Source organism: Phyllopteryx taeniolatus, chromosome 3 (assembly GCF_024500385.1).
Source record: "Phyllopteryx taeniolatus isolate TA_2022b chromosome 3, UOR_Ptae_1.2, whole genome shotgun sequence".
In the NCBI taxonomy this organism is placed as follows: Eukaryota; Metazoa; Chordata; class Actinopteri; order Syngnathiformes; family Syngnathidae; genus Phyllopteryx; species Phyllopteryx taeniolatus.
Window position 1 is genome coordinate 3283570 of NC_084504.1, and position 26068 is coordinate 3309637.

The following is a 26068-nucleotide window of genomic DNA, read 5'->3' on the forward strand; positions in this document are numbered from 1 at the left end:
TTGCGCCATCATTAATAATCATGTCAGAAACACTGGTATAGAACTAGTTTTTATAGTAGTTGAATGTATTATCATAATTGTATTTTTCTAGTTTGCACAAACCTTAATCACTTCAAGCTGTAAGCTAATTAGTTAGCTAGATAGTTAGAAAAGAGCAGCAGCTCGCTTGTGCAATAAGCTGTGATTTACATATGATCAGATTAGTCAACTAAAACAAAAGTAATTGGTGAGCAGTCGAATATAAAAATCATAATTACTGGCAGCTCTACTGTACATAATATTGGATTTAAAAGCAGTAATATTAGATTGGCGGTAGTCGACTCATTGAGTGATTTACTCCTTGAGTAAAGTGAACCCCTGGCATTTGTGGCATAAAAAAAACCCAAATGCACTGACCAGTCTTTTTGAGTGAGCGTGTGATCCAGAACAGTTCCGGGTGGAGGAGAGCCAAAACTGCTTCCAGCATAGGAATAAAGCGTAGTGCTGATTCTCTTTTGAACCACAATGAAGACAAGCTTCGGCTCATAGCTGGGAAACGTCTTGAAGCATTTGATCAGCTGAGGGATCTCGTACTCCTCAACCATCTTGAGCTGACCATCTGACACGCCATCCCGATACACCACAATCCTTTCTGGGAAGCAATGGTTGACCTATATAGAAAGTTATACACAGGTTGGCTCTGGCGGTTTTGCGATACACACATTGAATAATAACATTGTAAAGTACAAACTTAACATGGAACATGTTTATTAATGTACCTAATATTCTATAGTGTGTTTAAAAATAAAATATATTTTAAAAAATAAACTTTTTATTAACCCAATTTTTTCAAAATTATAGATTTTAGAGCTGGAATTTAAATACCGTGATACTGCGGTATTTTTGCTCAAGGTTATCGTACCATCAGAATCTTATACCACTCCATGCCCAACTATGTCTGCTCATTACATCACAGTGGAGTGACAAAAGCAGTGACTGAGTGGAACAATAGAGAAACCCAATACTAATATCCCAGTCATCACAGATATAGTGGGGCAAAAAAGTATTTAGTCAGCCACCAATTTTTCAAGTTCTCCCACTTAAAAAAATGAGAGCCCTGTAATTTTCATCATAGCTATACCTCATCTATGAGAGACAAAATGAGAAAAAAAAAAAAATACAGAAAATCACATTGTCTGATTTTTAAATACTTCATTAGCAAATTATGGTGGAAAATAAGTATATATAAAAAAAGTTCATCTCAATACTTTGTTATATACAGTTTGTTGGCAATGACAGAGGTCAAACGTTTTCCGTAAGTCGTCACACACTGTTGCTGGTATTTTGGCCCATTCCTCCATGCATATCTCCTCTAGAGCAGTGATGTTTTGGGGCTGTCGCTGGACAACACAGACTTTCAACTCCTTCCAGAGATTTTCTATGGGGTTGAGATCTGGAGACTGGCTAGGCCACTCCAGGACCTTCAAATGCTTCTTACGAAGCCACTCCTTCATTGCCTGGGCGGTGTGTTTGGGATCATTGTCATGCTGAAAGACCCAGCCACATTTCATCTTCAATGCCCTTGCCCCTGATTTCCTCTGCCTATCTGAGACATGGCTCCATGAACCTTCGCCCTCAGCAATACTATCTGTACCTGGTTATAAAATGTTTAGAAAAGACAGACAGGGTTCTAAGGGAGGAGGTGTTATGATTTATGCCAAGGACACTTTTAATTGTAATGAAATACATGTTACAGATGAGAATGGATTAGAATTTCTTGGACTAACTGTTTCTTTGTCACAGCAAATGTCTTTTATTCTTGTAGTTATTTATAGGCCTCCCTCATCAAATGCAGGTTTTTATGAAAAGCTGGAAATTTTACTGAAACAACTCCATCTTGCAAAAGAGGTGATACCAAAACATGAACAACAACATTTCCAAGATTCTATCCAAGAAGTAAACTGGGATGTATTACTCGCTGGCAAAAATTTAGATGAGGATTGTTCTAAATTTGCCAACAAAATACAAGAAATGATTATACAATTTACACGGATACTTAAACTAAAAGCTAGAAAGAATGGCCTTCCTTGGTTAAACACATTTATTCTGAAACTGATGAAAGAACGCGATCATTCCTTGAAGTTGTCGGTCAAATCAGGATACAATAGACACCACTTTATTTCACTGAGAAATAGGGTAGTGAAAGAAATAAGAAAATCCAAAAATAACCTGGAATTATATTAAAAAACTATTGGGTGATACACAAAATAACAAAACAAAACTAATGCAAATTCAATTAAATGGAAACATCCTGACGGAACCTCAAGTGATGGCTGATGCTTTTAACAACTACTTCATTGAATCTGTGTCAGAAATCTCTTCTAAGTTTGCAGTTAAACAAAGGAAGGAATACCCTGCATTGTCTGCAACGCAGTTCTTTACTATTACAAATATTACTGAGACCAAAGTTAGCGATTTAATTCATTCACTCAAACCATCTAAGGCAAAGGATGTTTTTGGAATGGACACGAACATGCTCAAAGATCTAGGTTCAACTCTTGCTCCTCCTATTGCCTCAATCATTAATCTTTCAATTTCATCTGGTCACTTTCCAAAGGCCTGGGAATCTGCTATTGTTACCCCTGTCTTTAAATCCGGTGACTCAACTTCTCTGAATAACTACCGACCTATAAGCATTCTTCCGGCCATTTCCAAAGTTGCAGAAAAATGGGTGTCAGAGCAGATTGTCCATTATTTAAACAGCAGCTCCCCCTCTCTCCACGCCACGCAGTTTGGTTTCAGATCCAAGCATTCCACTGAAATGGCTACATGCCTCTTCATTGAGAAAATAAAATCTTCTCTCGACAAGGGTGGTGTTGTAGGGGCGGTGTTCTTGGACCTCAGGAAAGCTTTCGATACAGTAAATCACTCTGTTCTTCTTACCAAGCTCTCAAAATTGAACTTCTCTCGCAAAGCTGTGAGCTGGATTGAATCATATCTGCATGACCGAACACAATCTGTATCAGTTAACAACTGCAGATCAGAGTCTCTTAGGCTAACCTCTGGAGTCCCTCAGGGATCAATAATATTAGCAAATTATGGTGGAAAATAAGTATATATAAAAAAAGTTCATCTCAATACTTTGTTATATACAGTTTGTTGGCAATGACAGAGGTCAAACGTTTTCCGTAAGTCGTCACACACTGTTGCTGGTATTTTGGCCCATTCCTCCATGCATATCTCCTCTAGAGCAGTGATGTTTTGGGGCTGTCGCTGGACAACACAGACTTTCAACTCCTTCCAGAGATTTTCTATGGGGTTGAGATCTGGAGACTGGCTAGGCCACTCCAGGACCTTCAAATGCTTCTTACGAAGCCACTCCTTCATTGCCTGGGCGGTGTGTTTGGGATCATTGTCATGCTGAAAGACCCAGCCACATTTCATCTTCAATGCCCTTGCCCTCAAAATCTCACGATACATGGCCCCATTCATTCTTTCCTTTACACGGATCAGTCGTCCTGGTCCCTTTGCAGGAAAACAGCCCCAAAGCATGATGTTTCCACCATGCTTCACAGTAGGTATGGTGTTCTTTGGATGCAACTCAGCATTCTTTCTCCTCCAAACAAAAGTCGAGTTTTTACCAAAAAGTTATATTTTGGTTTCATTTGACCACATGACATTCTCCCAATCCTCTTCTGGATCATCCAAATGCTCTCTAGCATACTTCAGACGGGCCTGGATATGTACTGACTTAAGCAGTGGGACACGTCTGGCACTGCAGGATTTGAGTCCCTGGCGGCGTCGTGTGTTACTGATTGTAGCCTTTGTTACTTTGGTCCCAGCTCTCTGCAGGTCATTCACTCTGTCCCCCGTGTGGTTCTGTGATTTTTGCTCACCGTTCTTGTGATCATTTTGACCCCATGGGTGAGATATTGCGTGGAACCCCAGATCGAGGGAGGTTATCAGTGGTCATGTATGTCTTCCGTTTTCTAATAATTGCTCCCACAGTTTATTTTTTCACACCAAGCTGCTCACCTATTGCAGATTCAGTCTTCCTAGCCTGGTGCAGGTCTACAATTTTGTTTCTGTGTCCTTTGACAGCTCTTTGGTCTTGGCCATAGTAGAGTTTGGAGTGTGACTGAACTTATCAGTATAAAAGACACCTTTCCACAATCTCAAACAGGTTCCATTAATACAGGTAACGAGTGGAGGACAGAGGGACCTCTTAAAGAAGTTACAGGTCTGTGAGAGCCAGAAATCTTGCTTGTTTGTAGGTGACCAAAACTGGATCATCCGCCAACATCCCCCGGACTCACGGCTGTGGTCTCCTTGAGCAAGACACTGATACCCCGAAATGCTACCCGGGCGCTTCAGCTGCCCCCTGCTCCAGTGTGTTCCACTAACATGTGTATGTGTTCACTGTGATGGGTTAAATGCAGAGAACAAATTTCATGTGCATGCAGGCATGTTCATGCCAATAAAAGGTGATTCTTTTTCTTCTTCTATTAGTCAATAGGTGCTGTGTTTATGTACGTGCGGGGGTGTGTGTGTGTGTTCGCATGGGTGCATTTGCATTTATATGTGGGGATCGGAGGGGTCGTTCTTTTGTATATTTCCTGCTGTTTTGTGTTTTTTTATTATCTCTCTGAAGCACTTTGGGTTGCATTTTTCATGTATGAAAAGTGCTATATAAATACATTTGATTTATACAAAAAAAGTTTATACTTTCAATCACGAGGGACACTGCCAGTAAGGGAAGAGGCAGAGTTTTACATCACTTCTCAGACAGTGGAGCGTTCATTAGCACTAATAGATTTGTCCAAGCTATTTTCACCAGTCTCATAGAGACAAGCTATGGAAGGATGATGAGGAGATGATTTACCCACACTTATTTTGAGCAAATTTATTTCAGTTCAGAAGTCTGTATCAAACTGGTAGCCCTTTCCATTAATCAGTACCCATAAAGTAGTTCTCAGTTTCAAAAAGGTTGGTGACACCTGGTATAGCGCCTGCAAAATCCGATCTCTGAAATTTGTCAGGTGACACAGTTCAATTGAGTGCTGTGTTAGCAGGCAACCCTCTACTGGTGGTTCGCCACTGCAGGTCTTCCGCTGCATGCAAACATGTCACCTCCCTTATGTTGATTATCATTTTTAATTATTCCACAAATTGCAAAATTAATCAGAGTATTGTGTTTTGACAATGTATGCTTAAAACATTTTTGGGTTTAGATCTCACTTTCCGAAAAGTGTTTGTGCTTCAAGTGCTCCATGTCAGAGCGATGGTGATGACATACGGATGAATCGGGGCTTAACATTATTCACATAGAAGTTCTCAATCGTTCTTTTCATCTGCAGCTATTTCCACTCTAAATCTGATGCGCCGAGGCCACTCACCTAGGCCTGTCATGATACCACATTTTTTAGGATGATATATTTTCCCAGAAACTATCACAATGATATAATTGCTGCGGTTTTATTTATGCCGCTAATATAATATTAGAGTATAACACTTAAAGTACATCCTTTTTAAGAGCAATTAACTTTTAATTCTCAAGAATATCAACTAGTGGCATTGAAATGCAGTGATGGCAGTAATGCGTTACAAAGCGTTACTTCAAAATTCCGCCATTTTGAGTAACGAGCAAAGTAACGCGTTACTTTCCCTGGGAGAATAATCAGTCTAGTTACTTTTTCAACCCAGCAATAGTTACTTTGGAGCCATCAGACATGCAAACACCAAAGGGATGAAAAAAGGTGACCAAAAAAAATAAAAAAACATGGTAGGAGGGGATCCCCCGGGCCCCCGCTGATACTTTTTTTAAATTTTAACATAAATTAAGCAATCTGGAAGTACAACAATCCAAAACCAGCAAATTCTCTTCACAGAAAAACATTGATTTAAGGCTTCTTGATACTCTTGCGGACGGCGACCGCGCTGACGTCACTGCGCATGTCCCGCATGTAGTTTGCCTTTATACTTGAGCGCAACCCACACACGCAGTTTTGGAAATGTACTGCAGTTCACCTCCAAGTTGGGGTGTCGCTACGGCTGGTATTGGCTAGGACACCACAGGGTGGAGTTTTCTCTGTATTCTTTTGGCCATTTCCGGTAGCCGTTTTTACAACCCCAATTCCAATGAAGTTGGGACGTTGTGTTAAACATAAATAAAAACAGAATACAATGATTTGCAAATCATATTCAATAGATAAATATGATGCAGAATGCACCTTCTGCTTTTTGCATCAACCGTCTTCCGGTCTTCGGCTCGATCCGACACTGTGACGTCACACGAGCCAAACAGCCTGTTCATTCAGTGTTGTGTGCCATTGCTCCATGCTGTTGTTCGCGTCCTTGTACAACCCCAATTCCAATGAAGTTGGGATGTTGTGTTAAGAATAAATAGAAAGAGAATACAATGATTTGCAAATCATGTTCAATCTATATTTAATCGAATACACTACAAAGACAAGATATTTAATGTTCAAACTGATAAACTTCGTTTTTAGCAAATAATCATTAACTTAGAATTTTATGGCTGCAACACGTTCCAAAAAAGCTGGAACAGGGTCATGTTTACCACTGTGTTACATCACCTTTTCTTTTAACAACATTCAATAAACGTTTGGGACCTGAGGACACTAATTGTTGAAGCTTTGTAGGTGGAATTCTTTCCCATTCTTGCGTGATGTACAGCTTCAGTTGTTCAACAGTCCGGGGTCTCCGTTGTCACATTTTATGCCTCATAATGCGCCACACATTTACAATGGGATACAGGTCTGGACTGCAGGCAGGCCAGTCTAGTACCCACACGTGCAGAATGTGGTTTGGCATTGTCTTGCTGAAATAAGCAGGGGCGTCCATGAAAAAGACGTTGCTTGGATGGCAGCATATGTTTCTCCAAAACCTCTATGTATCTTTCAGCATTAATGGTGCCTTCACAGACGTGTAAGTTACCCATGCCATTGGCACTAACACAGCCCCATACCATCACAGATGCTGACTTTTGAACTTTGCGTCCATAACAGTTCAGATGGTTCTTTTCCTCTTTGGCCCGGAGGACACGGCGTCCACAATTTCCAAAAACAATTTGAAATTTGGACTCATCGGACCGCAGAACACTTTTCCACTTTGCATCAGTCCATCTTACATGAGCTCGGGCCCAGAGAAACCGGCGGCATTTCTGGGTGTTGTTGATAAATGGCTTTTGCTTTGCATAGTAGAGTTTCAAGTTGCACTTACGGATGTAGCGCCGAACTGTATTTACTGACATTGGTTTTCTGAAGAGTTCCTGAGCCCATGTGGTGATATCCTTTACACATTGATGTCGCTGTTTGATGCCGTGCCGCCTGAGGGATCGAAGGTCACGGGCATTCAATGTTGGTTTTCGGCCTTGCCGCTTACATGCAGTGATTTCTCCAGATTCTCTGAACCTTTTGATGATATTATGGACCGTAGATGATGAAATCCCTAAATTCCTTGCAATTGCACATTGACGAACATTGTCCTTTAACTGTTCAACTATTTTCTCACATACTTGTTCACAAAGAGGTGAACCTCGCCCCATCTTTGCTTGTGAATAACTGAGCAATTCAGGGAAGCTCCTTTTATGCGCAATCATGGCACCCACCTGTTCCCAATTAGCCTGTTCAATTGTGGGATGTTCCAAACAGGTGTTTAATGAGCATTCCTCAACTTTCTCAGTCTTTTTTGCCACCTGTCCCAACCGGTGTTGCAGCCATAAAATTCTAAGTTAATGATTATATGCTAAAAACAATAAAGTTTATCAGTTTGAACATTAAATATCTTGTCTTTGTAGTGTATTCAATTAAATATAGGTCAAACATGATTTGCAAATCATTGTATTCTCTTTTTATTTATGTTTAACACAACGTCCCAACGTCATTAGAATTGGGGTTGTACTTTCCTTTCAGTAACAAGGAACAAAGCAACAACAATGGTGACCGTGGAACAGTGTCTGCTAAAACAAATGGACATAGATGACCAGATGATACGTTTAATTGCAAAATCGATCGAGAAGGCGGCGGCGTAGACGGTATTTAGAACCAATGGGCACGCTGAGTACGTCATCACAGCATGTGACTAAAATGGACCAATCAGGAGAGATGATCTCTGCGGCGTTCGACGCGCAGCAACAATTTTTGCCGTGTGCGCGTCAAGCTACACAGAGGGGCCCTGTGGGCCAATTCGTCGGTCACGTGATGCAATGCGGGTGTTGTTGCCCGCGCGGGAGTATAAAGAGGCCTCTCAAGTACATGTTGATGTAAGATTAAAATTAAAATTTCCTCATTTCTTTGCTTTTTTTTGTTTTGGCCTCCAACTTGACCCAGGCCCATCTCCACCTGCAACTCATGCCTGCTTCAAGCTGTGCCACATGAATAGCATCCTCCTCTTTCAGCACTCTCATTCTGGAAAAGAATTGACTAAAATCATTGTCTGTTTCACTTCATATTTCACTATTAACAAATTCCAAGCCTAATCCAAAATACATCCTCCAGGAAAATATTAAGTAGTGTTTTTATTGGCCATTTCTAAATTTGAAGTTAGTTAATTTTGTGTTTTGACATAATACATAACATCGCTCCGCCGCTTAACACATTTAATATTAACAGCTGTAAAACTAATTAGATAATTGTAGGCGCGTTTCCTAATTAATACAAGATGTACTAGCGGATTAGCTCGTCACCGATGTTACGTGGGCTTCACGGTTCCGCTGGGACCACAACCAGGGCCACGACCTGCAGCACCACAACGCGAAAATACAAAAGACCAGTGCAACAAATACGACACTGGCTTATCTGATGAGCAAAAATGTTGCTTAAACGTAAGAGTAGCTATAGAGGATCTCCGCTCCAGAGGTAGGTAGAGTAGCCAAATATTGTACTCAAGTAAGAGTACTGTTACTTGACAATAATGTGACTCAAGTAAAAAATAGTCCTCCAAGAAATTACTTGAGAAAGAGTAAAAAGTACACAGTGAAATAATTACTCAAGTACTGAGTAAATTGCACAAACAATTTAAAAAACAACAACAAAAAACATTTGCAATTTATTGCACGATGTTTTCTCAAGTTATAAGTGAGTTGAAATATCCACGTTTGGGCAGACAGTGCCAGACAAATACTACAATACATGAGAGGTGTTGTTTTTGTTCATCTAAATGTAAACACGATTAGCATGCCGTTGCCTTCATTGCAACGACAACCTTCTCAAAATGGTGGCCATTTAGGTATGACGATCAGCCGGGCTGGTTTATCTTATCGGAGCAATACAATTCATGTAAATGGCCTATATTGAGGTCAAAATTGCAAATTTCGCCGAAAGACGACTGATTTGCATGTATGAGTCATCAATGTCTTTCACAAAGTACTGATTTGCAATTGGTAACTCAGAAAAACAGCAGTGAAGCCATTCAATAGCATTTAACCATTCACGCAGACTGCGGATTTCTCACGAAGCGGAAGATGGCGATTGGGACGTGATCGTTGATTCTACAATGCACAGTGACGGTGCAGTACCATAAAAGTGCAAAGAAATGCACAATTTCACTATCGTCACACTATTTTTGTTATTTTCCTTTGTAAAATGTGTATTTGATTGTTGTTACTTTCTTATTTACACTAAGAATACAGCTTTACTGGCGTGTTAAGTGCCCAATACATTGTGGGTTAATTATTCATGTTAATTCCCTCTAAGGATTGTGTTGTTTTTAATTTGGGGAAGACCCTCCTTTGATCCAGGAATGCACACACACATGGGTATGTGCACGTGCGTGACTGACCTGCAGTCTTGCAGGTCGGTCATATGCTATATGGCTTCAAAATGTCGTAGTTGAAAAAAAGGCTTGATGTAGTCTCAGGCATGGCTGCTGGTGTGAAAGTGAGCTCACCAAACTGATGAGCTTTTATAGACCTGAAGGCCCTCAACCGATAGGGTGCGGATAAATTCAAACCTCTACTCAATAGGAGTAGAAATTCAAACATCAACAACAACAACAATTTTTAAAATTTGAGGCGGACCCTCCTTTGATGCAGGCATGCACGCGCACTCACACGCACGCACGAATACACATTGCATAAAGTTCATGAAAGCACATCTCTCGACCAATTGTAGTGCAGGATTTCAAATAACACTTGAATTTGTAGAAGAGGTTAGGCCAGAAATGTTGAATTTCACAGGCACATAGAGAATATATTCATATCTGCACAAAAAATAAGTATTTTGGGGAAGTAAAACTTATTTGTAACATAAAAAACACGTTTTGGCAGAATGGTCCCGCTGAACCCGCGCACACAAACATACACACACATACAAACGCGCACACACACACAACTCCTATAACAATCCCAACTTGCCAACATTTTCTTTGTGGCATAAAATGTGTGAAATCGTAGCCGTGCGGGAAGTCATCTGCTGGAAGGCTGTGCAAGAAAAACAATGACCAGATCTCTGGCGCCATCTGGTGGTTTAGGGGTCTAAACACCCCCCCCCAAAATGTTTTCCTTTCAGTTTCAAGGGTGAGGCTTGAATAACATGTACATAATTAAATTACCAGCATTGATGTGTCTTAGCATATACCTCGTGATACTTGTGCAGCGCATCCAACAAGCAAACTGTGAAACCATTGATGAGTTCCTCACTGGGTCCTTGAAATGTTACTCTGGAATACCAGCGAGTCAGTGAGCTATAAAAAAAACAAAAAAAAACAACAGTTCATTACCCTTTAAGAGACAACACAATCCATCCATTTTCCGTACCGCTTATCCTTATTAGGGTTGCGGGCGAGCTGGAGCCTATCCCAACTTACTCTGGGCGGGAGGCGGGGTACACCCTGAACTGGTTGCTAGCCAATCGCAGGGCACATACAAACAAACAACCATTCGCACTCACATTCACACCTATGGACATTTCAAGTTTTTCAATTCAGAAAAGGAGGAAAACGTAGTACCTGGAGAAAACCCAAGCACGGGGAGAATATGCAAAATCCACACAGACGAGGGCAGATTTGAGCCCAGGTCCTCAGAACTGTGAGGCAGATCTGCTAACCAGTCGACCACCGTGCCACCCACAAAACAGATTATTATTCATAATACAAGACATATATGGGGCGGGGGGGGGGGGGTAATCTGCACAAGCTGCATATGACCAATAGAAGGTGAAAAAGACTTACCTGTTGATGCTTGCAACAAAGCCCATGACTGATTGGTGAGTCTTGCTGGTGTCATGGTGGACATCAACTCCCACTACCATCAAACTTTTCTATGAGTAAAATGTAAGTATACATTTAATCACCCACATCTCCAGTACACCACATACAGTTGATATTAAGTTGCAACACCCCTGTTAAAATGCCAGGTTTTTGTGATTAAAAAAAAAAAAAAAAAAAAAGAAACCAGTCAAATATAAGCTTACTTCCAAATCTGTTTCTTTTTGTGAAAGCAGGCATCAAGCAGAACAATGAAACTGACACAATTGTTTTTTTTTTAAATGAAAATTTTAAACATTTGAACATAAAACAACACTGAGAAAATACCTTTGACAGAAAAATAACTTATTTACAAGTATAACCATGTACAGAATTTACATGAGACAAAAATGCATGAACAAATGGGGCTCCCACACTTGCACTTTTTCTTCAACCAAATTCTCCTCCTCTACCGTTTGCTCAAGAGTCCAGGTTTGTATTACCTTGCGTATAAAATCTAGCAAAGTTTTATCCACATCAGGATTTTATTCTTCTGTGGCAGTGAATGGGATCTTGTGTGGTTGTCATTCTCCTTGAAACCAGTCCCTACTTCTGCTCGAAGCACAACCTGTGCAGATTAGAAATATAACTCATTCATTCATTGATTTTCTTCGGCTTATTTGAGGTCGGGTTGCGGGGGCAGTAGCTTTAGCAGGGAAGCCCAGACTTCCCTGTCCCTAGCCACTTCCTCCAGGTCTTCCGAGGGGATCCCGAGACATTCCAAGGCAAGCCGAGAGATGTAGTTTCTCCAGCGTGTCCTGGGTCGTCCTCAGGGTCTCCTCCTGGTGGGACGTGCCCAGAACACCTCACCAGGGAGGCGTCGAGGAGGCATCCTAAAATGATGCCCGAGCACCTCATCTGGCTCCTCTCAATGCGGAGGAGCAGCGACTCTACTCTGAGCCCCTCCCGAATGACCGAGCTTCTCACCCTATCTCTAAAGAAGAGAGACGCTGCGGAGGAAACTCATTTCGCCCGCTTGTATGCCGGGATCTTGTTCTTTCGGTCACGACCCTCAGCTCGTGACCATAGGTGAGGGCAGAAATATAGATCGCCCGGTAAATAGAGAGCTTCGCCTTTCGGCTTAGCTCCTTCTTCACAATGGACCGATACAAAGTCCGCATCACTGCAGACGCTGCACCGATCCGCCCGTCGATCTCCCGTTACATTCTTCCATCACTCGTGAACAAGACTCCAAGATATTTTGAACTCCTCCACTTGGGGCAGGATCTCATCCCCGATCTGGAGAGGGCACGCCACCCTTTTCCGACTGAGGACCATGGTATCAGATTTGGAGGTGCTAATTTTCATCCCAGCCGCTTCACAATCTGCTGCAAACCGCTCCAGTGAGAGTTGGAGACCACGGCTTGATGAAGCCAACAGAACCACATCATCTGCAAAAAGCAGAGATGCAATAATGAGGTCACCAAACTGGACCCTTTCTACACCTAGAAATTCTGTCCATAAGTTATGAACAGAATCGGTTACAAAGGGGGAGTTCAACTCCCGAGTCCGACTTACTACCGGCAATGTGGACCAAACTCTGACACTGGTTGTACAGGGACCGAACAGCCCGTATCATGGGGTGCGGTACTCCATACTCCCGAAGCACCCCCCACAGGACTCCCCGAGGGACATGGTCGAACGCCTTCTCCAAGTCTACAAAACACATGTAGACTGGTTGGGCGAACTCCCATGCACCCTCGAGGGCCCTGCCGAGGGTGTAGAGCTGGTCCACTGTTCCACGGCCAGGACGAAAACCACACTGCTCCTCCTGAATCTGAGATTCAATTTCCCGACGGACCCTCCTCTCCAGCACCCCTGAGTAGACCTTACCAGGGAGGTTGAGGAGTGTGATGCCGCTGTAGTTGGAACACACCCTCTGGTCCCCCTTCTTAAAAAGGGGGACCACCACGCCAGTCAGGCAATCCAGAGGCACTGTCAACCAGGAAAGCCCCACAACATCCAGAGCCTTTAAGAACTCCGGGCGAATCTCATCCACCCCTGGGGCCTTGCCACCGAGGTGGTTAAAAATATCCTCGGTGAAATCAACCCCAGAGATAGGAGACCCCAGACTCTGCTTCCTCATGGGAAGGCATGTCGGCGGAATTAAGGAGGTCTTCGAAGTATTCGCTCCAACGACTCACAACCTCCCGAGTCGAGGTCAGCAGTGCCCCATCCCCATTGTACACAGTGTTGATGGTGGGACTGCTTCCCCCTCCTGAGACGCCGGATGTTGGACCAGAATCTCCCCGAAGCCGTCCGGAAGTCGTTCTCCATGGCCTCACCGAACTCCTCCCATGCCCGGGTTTTTGCCTCAGCGACCACTAAAGCCGCATTCCGCATGGCCAGCCGGTATCCATCAGTTGCCTCAGCAGTCCCACAGGCCAAAAAGGCCTGATAGGACTCCTTCAGCTTGACTGCATCCCTCACTGTTGGTATCCACCAACGCGTTCGGGGATTGCCGCCACGACCACAGCTCTGGTCGGCCCCCTCTGCAATGCAGGCAAGGAACATGGTCCCCTGCCTCCCCCGGGATGTGGGTGAAGTTCTGTCGGAGGTGGGAGTTGAAACTCCTTCTGACAGGGTATTCTGTCAGACGTTCCCAGTAGACCCTCTCGATAGGTTTGGGCCTGCCAGGTCAAACCGGCATCTTCCCCCACCATCGGAGCCATCTCACCACCAGGTAGTGATCAGTTGACAGCTCCGCTCCTCTCTTCACCCGAGTGTCCAAGACATGCGGCCGCAAGTCCGATGATACGACCACAAAGTCAATCATCGAACTGCGATCTAGAGTGTCCTGGTGCCAAGTGCATGTATGGACACCCTTATGCTTGAACATATTGTTTGTTATGTACAATCCGTGATGAGCACAGAAGTCCAATAACAGAACACCACTCTGGTTCTGATCGGGGGGGGTCGTTCCTCCCAATCACGCCCTTCCAGGTCTCACTGTCATTGCCCACATGAGCATTGAAGTCCTCCAGCAGAACGATGGAGTCCCCAGCGGGAGCGCTCTCCAGCACCCCCTCCAAGGACTCCAAAAAGGGTGGGTAATCTGAACTGCTGTTTGGTGCATATGCTCAAACAACAGTTAGGACCCGTCCCCTCACCCGAAGGCGGAGGAAGGCTACATTCTCGTCCACCGGGGTGAACCCCAACGTACAGGCGCCGAGCCAGGTGGCAATAAGAATACCCACACCAAGTGTGGAGGCGCGCCTGACTACATTTATTTGGAACTTCTCGACCTGACACACCAGCTTGGGCTCCTTCCCTGCCAGAAAGGTGACATTCCACGTCCCTCGAGCCAGCTTTTGTAGCCGGGGATCGGATCGCCAAGGACCCCGCCTCCGGCCACCGCCCAGGTCACATTTCACCCGACCCCTGTGGCCCCTCCCACAGGTGGCGAGCCCACGGGAAGGGGGACCCACATTACTCTTTCGAGCTGTGCCTGGCCGAGCCCCATGGGGACGATTTCGGATTCTATTTATTCAAATCCTGGTCACCCTCAAGTCAGCTGAGACACAACCGCAACCCTCGTGAGGATAAGTGGCTTGGAAAATGGATGGATGGATTGATAGTTTTGCCATTTTACCATTTAACCACCTGGATAATGATGACACGATTGATTGTTGCTCTGGTTATGGTGGCCTCACCGCTAGCAGTGGCTAACTGATAATGCTACATGTGCTGAGCAGTGAGTGAGAGGCTGCGCTGGCATTTATTTATTTTTTGCTTTCCACAATCACTTGGGTGGTACTTCTTCAAATGAATAAACCCAGTGCTACTCTTTTTTTTTCATACCTAGCACATCGACTGGTTAATAGCATTGGTCCACGTCGCTTTGGAGACACCGCCACACAACCAACGTTTGTTACTCGCGGAGCCGCCGACTGGCTGCCTCTGTCGCCGGGGAGAGGACGGGCCGCCACTGAGGCAGCAGGCTTCATGGGAGGACGGCGGAGTCAGTGGGCCAGCCGAGGAGGCGTGGTTTCTGTTTACTCCCACAACTTGCAATCGGAAGTGAAGCAGGAAAAGGACGACTGATTGGCTGTTGTCATGCACATTGCCGCCACATTAGATGGAGGAAATACGCACACAGTTGATCACAGAGATTGACGTGAAATTTATCACAATCTCTAATCTCGATCATATAATCTCGCCCAGCACTGTGAAAAAAAATATTTAGTATTTTTTTTTTTTTGTATTATTATTATTATTATTATTATTTATTTTATTTTTTTTTTTAAATCGATGCAGCCCCAACCTGGAATGACTTATTTAAAACTGTACTCATTGCGGCAAAACCAGAGTAGTTGTCAGGTATGCATATTTCAAAATGTTTTTCACTATATAACCTGTACAACTCAACAGAAAAAAACATTTTTAAGGAGAAAAATAAAGTTACAATCACCTGGTTGCACACATGCGCACACCCTCAAACTAATATGTTCTTTGAGCACTTTTGGCTCAGTCACATTAATGGTGGAAAAAGTTTTTAAATTAACTCTTCTAGGGCTGAACAATTTCAGGAATTTTTTAAATTGCAATTTCGATTGAAGATTTTCTTCAAAAAAGGTTGAGTGCTACGTGTTCAATAAAGACTCTAGTTGTCTATCATTGTCATTGTATTCTTGAGTGCTACAAAAAATAAAAATGCAGCTTTGACGATCACTCGTGACCGCGTTGTCTGAAATTATGATTTTGATCTGAAAACAAGAAATTGTTCAGCCCTACTATCTTGGTGTCATTTTGTATATTAAACAAGCCTGGCATTAGAATAGGGGTTTGTAGACCTTTTATATTAATTGTATATTCTCTATTTTCTACTACTTACTCTGTATAGGGTAGTAAGGTATTTTCCACTAATATCTTCCCCACCATAGCAAACAATGTGGGGCTGTTGCTAAGCAAGAGACTTACCAGAGGGACATTGACAGTCCAAAGTTCTCCTCCTAATTTGCTGTTCACTTGCAGGAGTATCTTTTGGGCCACACTCCTTAACTTCTGTTGCTGGGAAATTGTCCGGACATTGATAGCCTAGCAAGCAAACGCACTTCTAATTAGTAGATTCACAATGGCAAAAGGCTAGACAGGGGTGTCAAACTCATTGTAGTTCAGGGACAACATTATAGCGTAACTAGATGTCAAGTAAGCCAGACCAATAAAATAGCATAGCATGCCCTGCTGAGGCCATTGCAAATTTCTAAGTCACCAAAACTTTTCACCTACTGAAAATGGCCTAAAAGTGCATTTTCAAACCAAAATACTTAACCCTGGCCAAGACAGGATGTTGTGATGATCAAACGAAAAATCATGACATGCGGTTGACACTCCAGCACGCCCGCGACCCTTGTGAGGAAAAGTGAGTGAGTGAGAGCCTAAGTGAGCCATTCTGAATTTTGCCCCAATGTGATGTCACACCACACCATGTCTCATGCCCATCATGACTTTGCAGGTAGTTTGGCTGAAAAAGTGTTGTCTCCTTGAGCAAAAAAGTAGTTTTTTGCTTTATCCCTGCTTGCCTGTTTCTTCAAACTGGGCTGTTCGAGAACAAGTAGCAACTCACATAATCGTAATGCGCCAAGGTACGGGCCTTGGTTGCCGGGGTTACAAAATCCCATTGGCCTGATAGAACACAATGAACAGTGACTCCTATGCCTGAAACATAACCACCCCCCAAAACAAGTCATTTCAAGTGGGGTGTTACAAAGTGGGCTATACTTCTTTATCCTTTGTGCATTCTCACACAAGAAACCTTTAGTGAACATACCTGGGAACCAATTTAAATTGTAAAATAAATGCACAATATGTCTCCTTTAAAACACAATTTCAAGTATGTCATCTTTGTTTTTTCCTCGTATTATTGTATTATACCTGAGATGGAATGGGACTTTTAACGCAGCAGAGTTTCTTGATGGCACTGTAGAGATCATTTCTGTTTCCTACCAAGATGCACACTACAAGCTGCAAACTAGTCTGTAAAGATAAAAAATATGATCGACTGGGTTTAATTGATTTTTTTCCCACAACATAGATAAAATCATTAAGGTGTGTGTTAATTTACAGAAAACATTAATTGATGTCTGAATTTTGGGGATTTAAATTTTCACCCCATAACAAAAGGAAATAAAGAATCAGTTCCAGGGTCAAACTGTCACAATACAGTGGAAACTCGATAAAAGGGACTCTGATATAACGGATATCGGATAAAACAGACCGTTGCGACTGAACAATGTGTCCAAAAATAATTTCCATTTGTCACTTAAAATGCAGTTGACAATGTCTGTTAGTTTAAAAATTGGCCATTGTTGTTTAACGGTGTTGTGGCGCAAAATCTCGGCAGAGAATGGGACTGACGTGTTTCCGGGTCACAGATATACAATAATACTAGATCCACCCATGCCTACGTGGAGGCCATGTTGAATGTGGGGCAGTGACGTCATGGCTATGTTACGATGGTATATATATGGTCTTTTGTACATAGAGCAGAGCGAGAGTGTCATAGCTGCAGCGCTGAGGAGTACAAAACACATCTTTGGAGTCCAAAATGTGCTATTATTGGGACAGTAACAGTTTTTTTTTGTCAAACCGTTTGCCTTTGGCAACAGATTTGGAACTAGGAAGCACGCTAATTCCCCGCAGCTCATGAAAGCGACTTCCCTACGATGAGTACTGTTAGAAATTACTGACCGTACGCTTACACAACACTGCATTAACTTTTGTTGGATACATCTCATTACAGATACACATACAGATATCCTTATAAACATATAATTGCATTCCACTTAGTCGCACCGACACAACAAACGCACAACATATCAACATGGTGCGTTAGGAAGTTCACTCGCGCGTTCTCCGCACCCCGGAACCGTCGGTAACTCAGAGCGTTGTTTGTGTGCGCGTCACTCGATACAAGTAAAACTGACACATTCAATATGGCAGATGTACTGACGTATCCCAAGCAATAGCCAACACGTTCATCAGTAAAGTTATAGAAAGAGGAGCACATTCTGTCTCTGGGTGACGCGGTCTCGGGCACGATGGGAGTATCGGACTGAATTTCCGAACTGACCTCATACACAGGTGAAGCTAGGATTGGTCCAAGACTGCATGACGTCACGACGGGAAGCAGTTTTGGCCACAAAACAAGCAGGCTGAAGCTTGGACGGGGCTCTTCTACATGGGCCTTGTTCTGAACCAAGTGAAGGAGAGCCCAGCCCTGAACCTTTTCCAATCTTATTGTTAGACTTTGTATTTTTGAATAAATTGTTAAACTTTCGGCGGCACGGTGGCCGACTGGTTAGAGCGTCAGCCTCACAGTTCTGAGGTGCGGGGTTCAATCCCCGTCCCCGCCTGTGTGGAGTTTGCATGTTCTCCCCGTGCCTGCGTGGGTTTTCTCCGGGCACTCCGGTTTCCTCCCACATCCCAAAAACATGCATTAATTGGAGACTCTAAATTGCCCGTAGGCATGACTGTGAGTGCGAATGGTTGTTTGTTTCGATGTGCCCTGCGATTGGCTGGCAACCAGTTCAGGGTGTACCCCGCCTCCTGCCCGATGACAGCTGGGATAGGCTCCAGCATGCCCGCGACCCTAGTGAGGAGAAGCGGCTCAGAAAATGGATGGATGGATGGATGTTAAACTTTCCATCCGGCCTAATCTTTGAAATTTTACCTTGACCAGAATAAAAGAACTGGGCAATAGAGGTTTGTCCGGCCGGCAGGTTATACCCAGGCCGCAACTTTTCCTTGTTCTCTTTTCCTAACCTCCAACAGTACTGTACGCACCATGACCAAGCACACTGGCGTGGTAAGTTTGAATAAAATGTGAAAACTTTCAAGCTTTTTAAAAAATATTTATTTACAATAACTTTGTACCTTACTGGGCATTTTAGACCTTCAAAAGACCTACAAAACAATAATTTCGAACTGTACAGTAATATGAGTGCATATGGGCCTCAGAAAAAAAGTGCTTCAATGTAACGGGCGATCTATTTGTCCGTTCTATCGAGGTTCCATTGTACCTTAACTGTACAGGCACTGTTTTAATACCTTACTGGTACTTCAGGTGTAATTTGATAAAACCAATCCTATGCAGGTTAAGATATGATCAGAATATTGTATTGGCATGGAAGTAAGGACAAGAATATGTCTATTCTTAAAATGTATGTCTTACCTCACTAGTTAGCTGAGAGTGGATGCTCTTGACATACGTTTCTGTGCGATCATCCCTCAGCTCTACACAAGTAGGACGAGCCACTTGCAACCCAAGCGGCCCACCCACCTTGTTAAAGGTCAAAATCAACTCTTCAGCCTGGTCTGCACAGCGTCGAGGATAGAAAATGGCCCACTTTTTCAGAGGAACCTAAGAGATTGATTTATCAATGAATACAAATGACCCAAACAAACTCATTCAACATAAAACAACAGCAACACTGGCTACTATGTAAGCTTATACAATTACAATTATTATTTCTTATGTATTATGGAAAAATTTAGGGATTAAAGGGTTTACTGATAAACTGATAAGATTCCAACCTGAGCTATACCGTTTCAAATTTGGATGATCATTATATCACATCCCTGAAAGTAGCACAGTGGTACCTTGACTCAAGTGAAAGTTTGAGAAAGGGATCACCCTTGGTCAATTTTTCACTTTGTGGTGCGAGCCAAAATTTTAGTTATGAGCAAGCTTCAGATACTCTAATGCTTGAGTGACGTGCGAAGAAAAAGGAGCACGACAGTTGCTCATGCACTTTTAGCAGTTTATTAAATGAGAAACAGTCAAACACAAATATGGAACAGATACTAAAGCTGTACCGTGTGGTAAACTAGCATGTCATGTAAAGGCACATGTCAGCGTAGGATTGTACACCAGTGTGTGTGTTTGTATGTAAGAAACTATTTTACAATACAGTTATATTTTTTCTGGAATAAAAACATAAAAAAGTGTTGTATGGCTAGAACAGATAAATGGCATTAAAATTCGGATTTTTTTTAATATACACAGGTAAATACAGCTATGCGCTTATAACGGAACAAATTAAATTCATAAAGGTACCAATATAGTTGTCTTTTGGCTTATCCATTCATTCAGGTTTCATTCATTATTGAGGAGGCAGTTATGTGATGTCCTGGTTACTTACTGAGCTGATTGAAGCCAGCCTGACAACCTCTCTGGACCAAGACCCATCAGCACCAATGGTAAATGACGAAGTTTGGACACAGATAGTTTCAAGAGGCAGAGATCTACCCTTTATCTGAAACAGTGAAAGTGAAATTCAACTTCATCAAGATGGTCCAGATGGATTACTGAACGCATTCTTTGATATAGAATTTGAGTAAAATATTTTCATTTTCGGTAGAATGCCTTACCAGCAGGATTTCTGAGCCAAATTGCAGACCCCATTGGGTGACTTCTTTCTGGCTGTCAGGGTTAGTGCTTATGTTCTTCAGAAGTTGCTTTACTGTATGGGTGTGCTGCTCAGCATTCACATTAATGTGCATGGTCAGGTCCTAAAATATTTAAATGTAAAATATTCAAACAAAATTTTGACCAATCACACTTAGAGGTAAAGGCTTGTACTTTTGAATCTACTTTCAGTTTAGAGGTGCTAAAAACAACCGTTAACCAAGGACGACTACATCCATCCACCCGTGCATTTTCTGAAACGCTTATCCTCACTAGGGTCGCGGGTGTGCTGGCACCTATGTCCCCTGCCTTCGGGCGGGAGGCGGGGTACAGCCTGAACTGGTCGCCAGCCAATTGCATGGCAGATACATATAGACAACTATTCACACTCACACAATTTTGAGTCTTCAATTAACCTACAATGCATGTTTTTGGAATGTGGGAGGAAACCGGAATACCCGGAGAAAATCCACGCAGGCACGGTGAAAACACACAAACTCTACACAGGTGAGGCCAGATTTGAACTCGGGTTCTCAGAACTGTGAGGCAGATGTGCTAACCAGTCGGTCACCGTGCCGCCAGCCAAGGACTACATAAAAAATGTACAGTAAAACATTTAGTTTGTGTATGAAACAAATGCTGACAGGCTGATCAGAAGTACCTTCATTGCTCTGAAATCCTTCTTCATGTTTTCCGGGATCCCAGTCATAAAAGCTAGCTCAGGAACTATAAGGATCTCACCAGTTATGACTTGCTGCAATGAATAAGTGTTCAATTATTAAGTGTGACAACATAGTGACAATGTCAGTCTTTTACATTCAAAATATTTTATGGATTATTATTGGAATGTTATTTAGAATGAGGATATGCATTGTGATGTGTTTTTGTGATGGAAAACAAGAACAAATAACATCCAATTGCAAATTCTTCTGTTAGGTCTAAAATGTACAAAGTATGCATCTATTTAAGACTTTGTGAAGTAGCCTAATTGTTCATTCAAAACACTCAGGGCCTCATTCACTAATAAATGCAAAAAAATGTTCTTACACTGCGCACAAGTTGAGCATATACGCAAAATCACCGTCAGATACATGACTAAAGAAATCAACATTCCAAAGAGAAACTATGCAGCAAAGTTCGAAAAACATTTTCGCGATAACGACTCTAAATCAGTCTTGCACGTATTACAATCGCTAACAAATTACAAGCGATGATCCCCCCCCAAGCTGAGAATAATAGTAGACTAGCCGACGACAAACAGCTTCTACTGCCGATTTGAAAAGGACACTTTCACACCCCACGCCCACACAGCCGCACCACCAACCACAATCACACCTCCGACACCTGCGTTGACCATCCACGAACAGGATGTGAGATGCATCTTCAAACAACAAAAGATTAACAAAGCGGCAGGGCCAGACCTTGTGTACCCATCCTGCCTCAAAGTCTGCGCGGACCAGCTCGCTCCAGTCTTCACACAGATCTTCAATAGATCTCTGGAACTAAGTACCATCCTGTTTCAAATGTTCAACCATCATCCCAGTCCCCAAGAAACCTGCAGTCTTGGGTCTGAATGACTACAGGCCTGTCGCATTGACATCTGTGGTCATGAAGTCCTTTGAACGCCTCGTGCTGGACCACCTCAAGGCGTCACAGGTCCCCTGCTGGACCCCCTGCAGTTTGCCTACCGAGCGAACAGGTCTGCGGATGATGCACTCAACATGGGACTGCACTTCATCCTAGAACACCTCGACAGCGCTGGGACCTACGCAAGGATCCTGTTAGTGGACTTCAGCTCTGTGTTCAAAACCCTCATCCCCAAACTCCTTTCCTCCAAGCTTCTCCAGGTCAGCGTGTCGCCTGCCATCTGCCAGTGGATTTACAGCTTCCTGACGGGCAGGACACAGCAGGTGAGGCTGTCCTCTCTCCGCTGCTCTTCTCTCTCTACACGAACGACTGCACCTCAACGCACCCGGCTGTCAAAATCCTGAAGTTTGAAGATGACACCACAGTCATCGGCCTCATCAAAGACGGTGACGAGTCTGCATATCGACAGGAAGTGGAGCGGCTGGAGCTCTGGAGCGGCCGACACAACCTGAAGCTGAACACGCTCAAGACCGTAGAGATGATTGTGGACTTCAGGAGGCATCCTTCGCCACAGCTGCCTTGTGTCAACTGTTGAGACCTTCAAGTTCCTAGGAATTACAGTCTCTCAGGACCTGAAATGGGAGATAAACATCAACTCCATCCTCAAAAAGGCCCAGCAGAGGATGTACTTCATGCGGTTTCTGAGGAAGCACCGCCTGCCACAGGAGCTGTTGAGGCAGTTCTATACAGCGGTCATCGAATCAGTTTTGTGTTCTTTGATCACAGTCTTGTTTGGTGCTGCTACAAAAAAGGACAAACTCTGACTGCAACGAACAATCAAAACTACTGAAAAAGATTGTCGGTACCCTCCTACCCACCCTTGAGGACTTGCACGCTGCCAGAACTAAGACAAGAGAGTGCAAAATCCTTTTAAATTTTATTGATTTGAACATGTAAATTGGTTGCACATTATTAAAATGTGTTAAAATATTTTTTTTAGGAGAAGAGGGGTAAATGATGTCATTTTAACACATTGTAATCATTTGCAACCGATGTACATGTTCAAATGAAGTAAACTCAAACGACTCTTTTTATCAGTGCAGTCGCAGCCACGCGCTACCTGTTCGGGGGATTCATCCACCGTCCCCAGTGTTTCTGGTGTCACAGACGTGGAGGATTCGTCACCGTTCCTGGTGTCTCCCCACAGTCTCAGACGAAATTACGCTCCAACACCCGGCTGCTGCTGCCCGCCCGACTGGCCGTGTCCACCCGTGCAGACTGATAAAAACAGTCCTTTGACTTTACTTAATTTGAACATCTACATTGGTTGGACATTATTAAAAGCTGTTAAAATGACAATTTACCCCTCTTCTCCTAAAAAAAAAAGTAATTTTAGCACATTTTATTCATGTGCAACCAAAGTACATGTTCAAATTAAGTAAATTCAATGGATTCTATTTATTTATTGATTTTACCCTCCATTGCATGTGCTGGAGCCACAAAAGATTGTGAGGGCAATCGGCAGCATAAATGATTGTATTGATCAATTAATAGGTGTCCTCACAAATATCAGTGATTCATTAAATCCACTGATTAACTAATGAATTCTGAGTCCTTGCCTCTTTTACATTGTTGAAATCAAATGTTGCCGGGCATTAATTGTTCATCAGTGCTAATTGTTCATGTCTCTGATATGCAGATTTATTATAACAGTTTCCCAGCATCACCTCTAAGTGTCTCCAAAGGACCAACAGCTGCAGAAACGTGCGTACTCAGCCCTGAAGTTGGTGTGTGGCACCGCACATTTCCACGGTCACTTCACTCTTGATACATCTGAACTTTGCCGTGAAAAAGAACGTACGCCACGTTTTTGTGCTTACGCACCTTTTGTAAATGAGGCCCCAGGACTTTGACGAGGGCACTCCTTCTTTTCCTTTGGGCTTGTCCCTTTAGGGGTCGCCACAGCGCATCATCCTTTTCCATGTAAGCCTATCTCCTGCATCCTCCTCTCGAACACCAACTGCCCTCATGTCTTCCCTCATGACATCCATCCAAAATCTTTATGTTTTTCTTCAGCCATTAAGAGGTGGACTTGCTGGTGTGTTTTGGATCCATGTTTTACTGTTGGTATGATGTTCTTTTTCTGAAATGCGGTGTTGGTGGGGACACACCTTTCAAAAAGTTCAAATTTTGTCTCGTCAGAATATTTTCCCAAATGTCTTGGGGATCAGCAACATTGAGCCTGAATGTTATTTTTGCTCAGCAGTGGTTTTCATCTTGGAACTCTACCATGCAGGCCATTTTTGCCCAGTGTCCTTCTTACGGTTATGAACACTTACCTTAACTGGGGCAAAGGAGGCCTGCAGTTCTTTGGCTGTTGTTGTGGAGTCGTTTGTGACCTCTGCATTTTGTGCTTACTTATGTTGTCTGACTAATATTTAAATTTGTTTGATGATGTTTGCATGTTTGTCATACGTGTCACGTATGACAAACACTTTTTCACATCACTGTATTTATATACTGTATATTATGGGTGTAACAAATTATTTTATCAACGTATCACGATTCGTGGCTGGCAATTCGATTCAAGGACGATATTGGTTCATTTAAAACGATACGATCGAAATAGTTCAGTAGCTGGAAATCGATTTTAACTTTTTAGCCAAAAATTCATCAAGTGTGACTGTGAAATAAATACCTGCATAGTGGACAGTGCAGGTGAAATTTCTTCGATTCTTGTTTCTTGTAAGGGAATCGGGTAAAAACTAATTATGGTCATTCAATATGAAGAACTAAGTTTTTTTTGTGTCTTATTATGTACTGTACCATCAAATGGACTATTAGTCTGCTGAATAAAAAGTTGACTGATTGTATTGTTTTGCAATAAAACAAAGGGGAAAACAGCACATTACTTTATTTCACCTATGATTTTATTGTTAAGCCATTTTTTCCCTAGAAAAGAGATGTTTAATTGGTATTAGAATTATGAGGGGGTCGTTGGAATTTTTTTTCAAATATAAGGTGTCCAGAGCTGGACCCAAAGTTTGAGAATTCCTGTTCAAAACAGTTAAATACTAATGGCTAGAAACAAGGCACTGAGAAGTTTTATGAATTGTGTTAATATTACCTAAAGAGGTAAATAAATGAACAAACCTGCTCTTTAGAGCACAAACGTAGGCCTGACACAGCGTCCAGTAGTTGACATTGTCGCTGGTTCTCCTCTAGTTTGCTCGAGTTTCCCCTCGAGGGTACTCTGATATCGCGGCAAGCAAGCTAAGCAGTTTCAAAGACTTCAAGTGCACTGCGATTTGCCGCAGGACACACGCATCCTTAATAATTTCTCGCTACCCGCCTCCTCAAACTGCCATTCACCAGGAAGACAGATGTCTTAAGCTTTAAAAAAAAAAGTGATTAACACACACACATACCGTAATGTCTCATCCAACCACTAGGGACACTCCGGAAAGAAGTGACTAGATATGGGGTATAAAAAAGGAAGTGAAGAAGAAGAAAGTAGCCTTGACAGTGCTAACTGCTGTTTGCTAACTGAAAAAAAAAAATAAAATCAGGCGCAGTAAAAGGAATTACAAACGTTTTCTTTGGAAATACAGCAAATACACACCTCCAACACAGAAAGCCTACCTTCCTTAAATCCACTCCATTATCTCCTAGTATCGATAAGATCGACGGATTACTTTTTCAACGATATAAATCAATAAACTTACGTCCAGAAGGCAAACTTCCCAAGCACAGATCGAATATAAATCAATACAATGAATTCTTACACTACTAATACACACACACACACACACGTATAGACAGACAGAT

The 26068-nt window shown here is 42.8% G+C and overlaps 1 protein-coding gene across 6 annotated transcripts in view; it reads right to left on the minus strand.

Annotated features, from left to right (window-relative positions):
* piwil2 (piwi-like RNA-mediated gene silencing 2) overlaps window positions 1-26068 on the minus strand; it is a 101701-nt gene that overhangs the window by 12967 nt on the left and 62666 nt on the right. For 4 of the 6 annotated variants that reach the window (XM_061766507.1, XM_061766506.1, XM_061766504.1 and 1 more), the window contains 9 exons: window positions 21315-21407; window positions 20617-20757; window positions 20388-20501; window positions 19418-19606; window positions 17119-17220; window positions 16165-16281; window positions 11170-11258; window positions 10578-10683; window positions 397-650 (listed from right to left, as the gene is read on the minus strand). In XM_061766507.1, coding sequence (XP_061622491.1) covers window positions 397-650; window positions 10578-10683; window positions 11170-11258; window positions 16165-16281; window positions 17119-17220; window positions 19418-19606; window positions 20388-20501; window positions 20617-20757; window positions 21315-21407 — 1205 coding nt within the window. The remainder of the gene's footprint in view (window positions 1-396; window positions 651-10577; window positions 10684-11169; window positions 11259-16164; window positions 16282-17118; window positions 17221-19417; window positions 19607-20387; window positions 20502-20616; window positions 20758-21314; window positions 21408-26068) is intronic. The other 2 variants (XM_061766505.1, XM_061766508.1) reach the window with 2 other exon arrangements.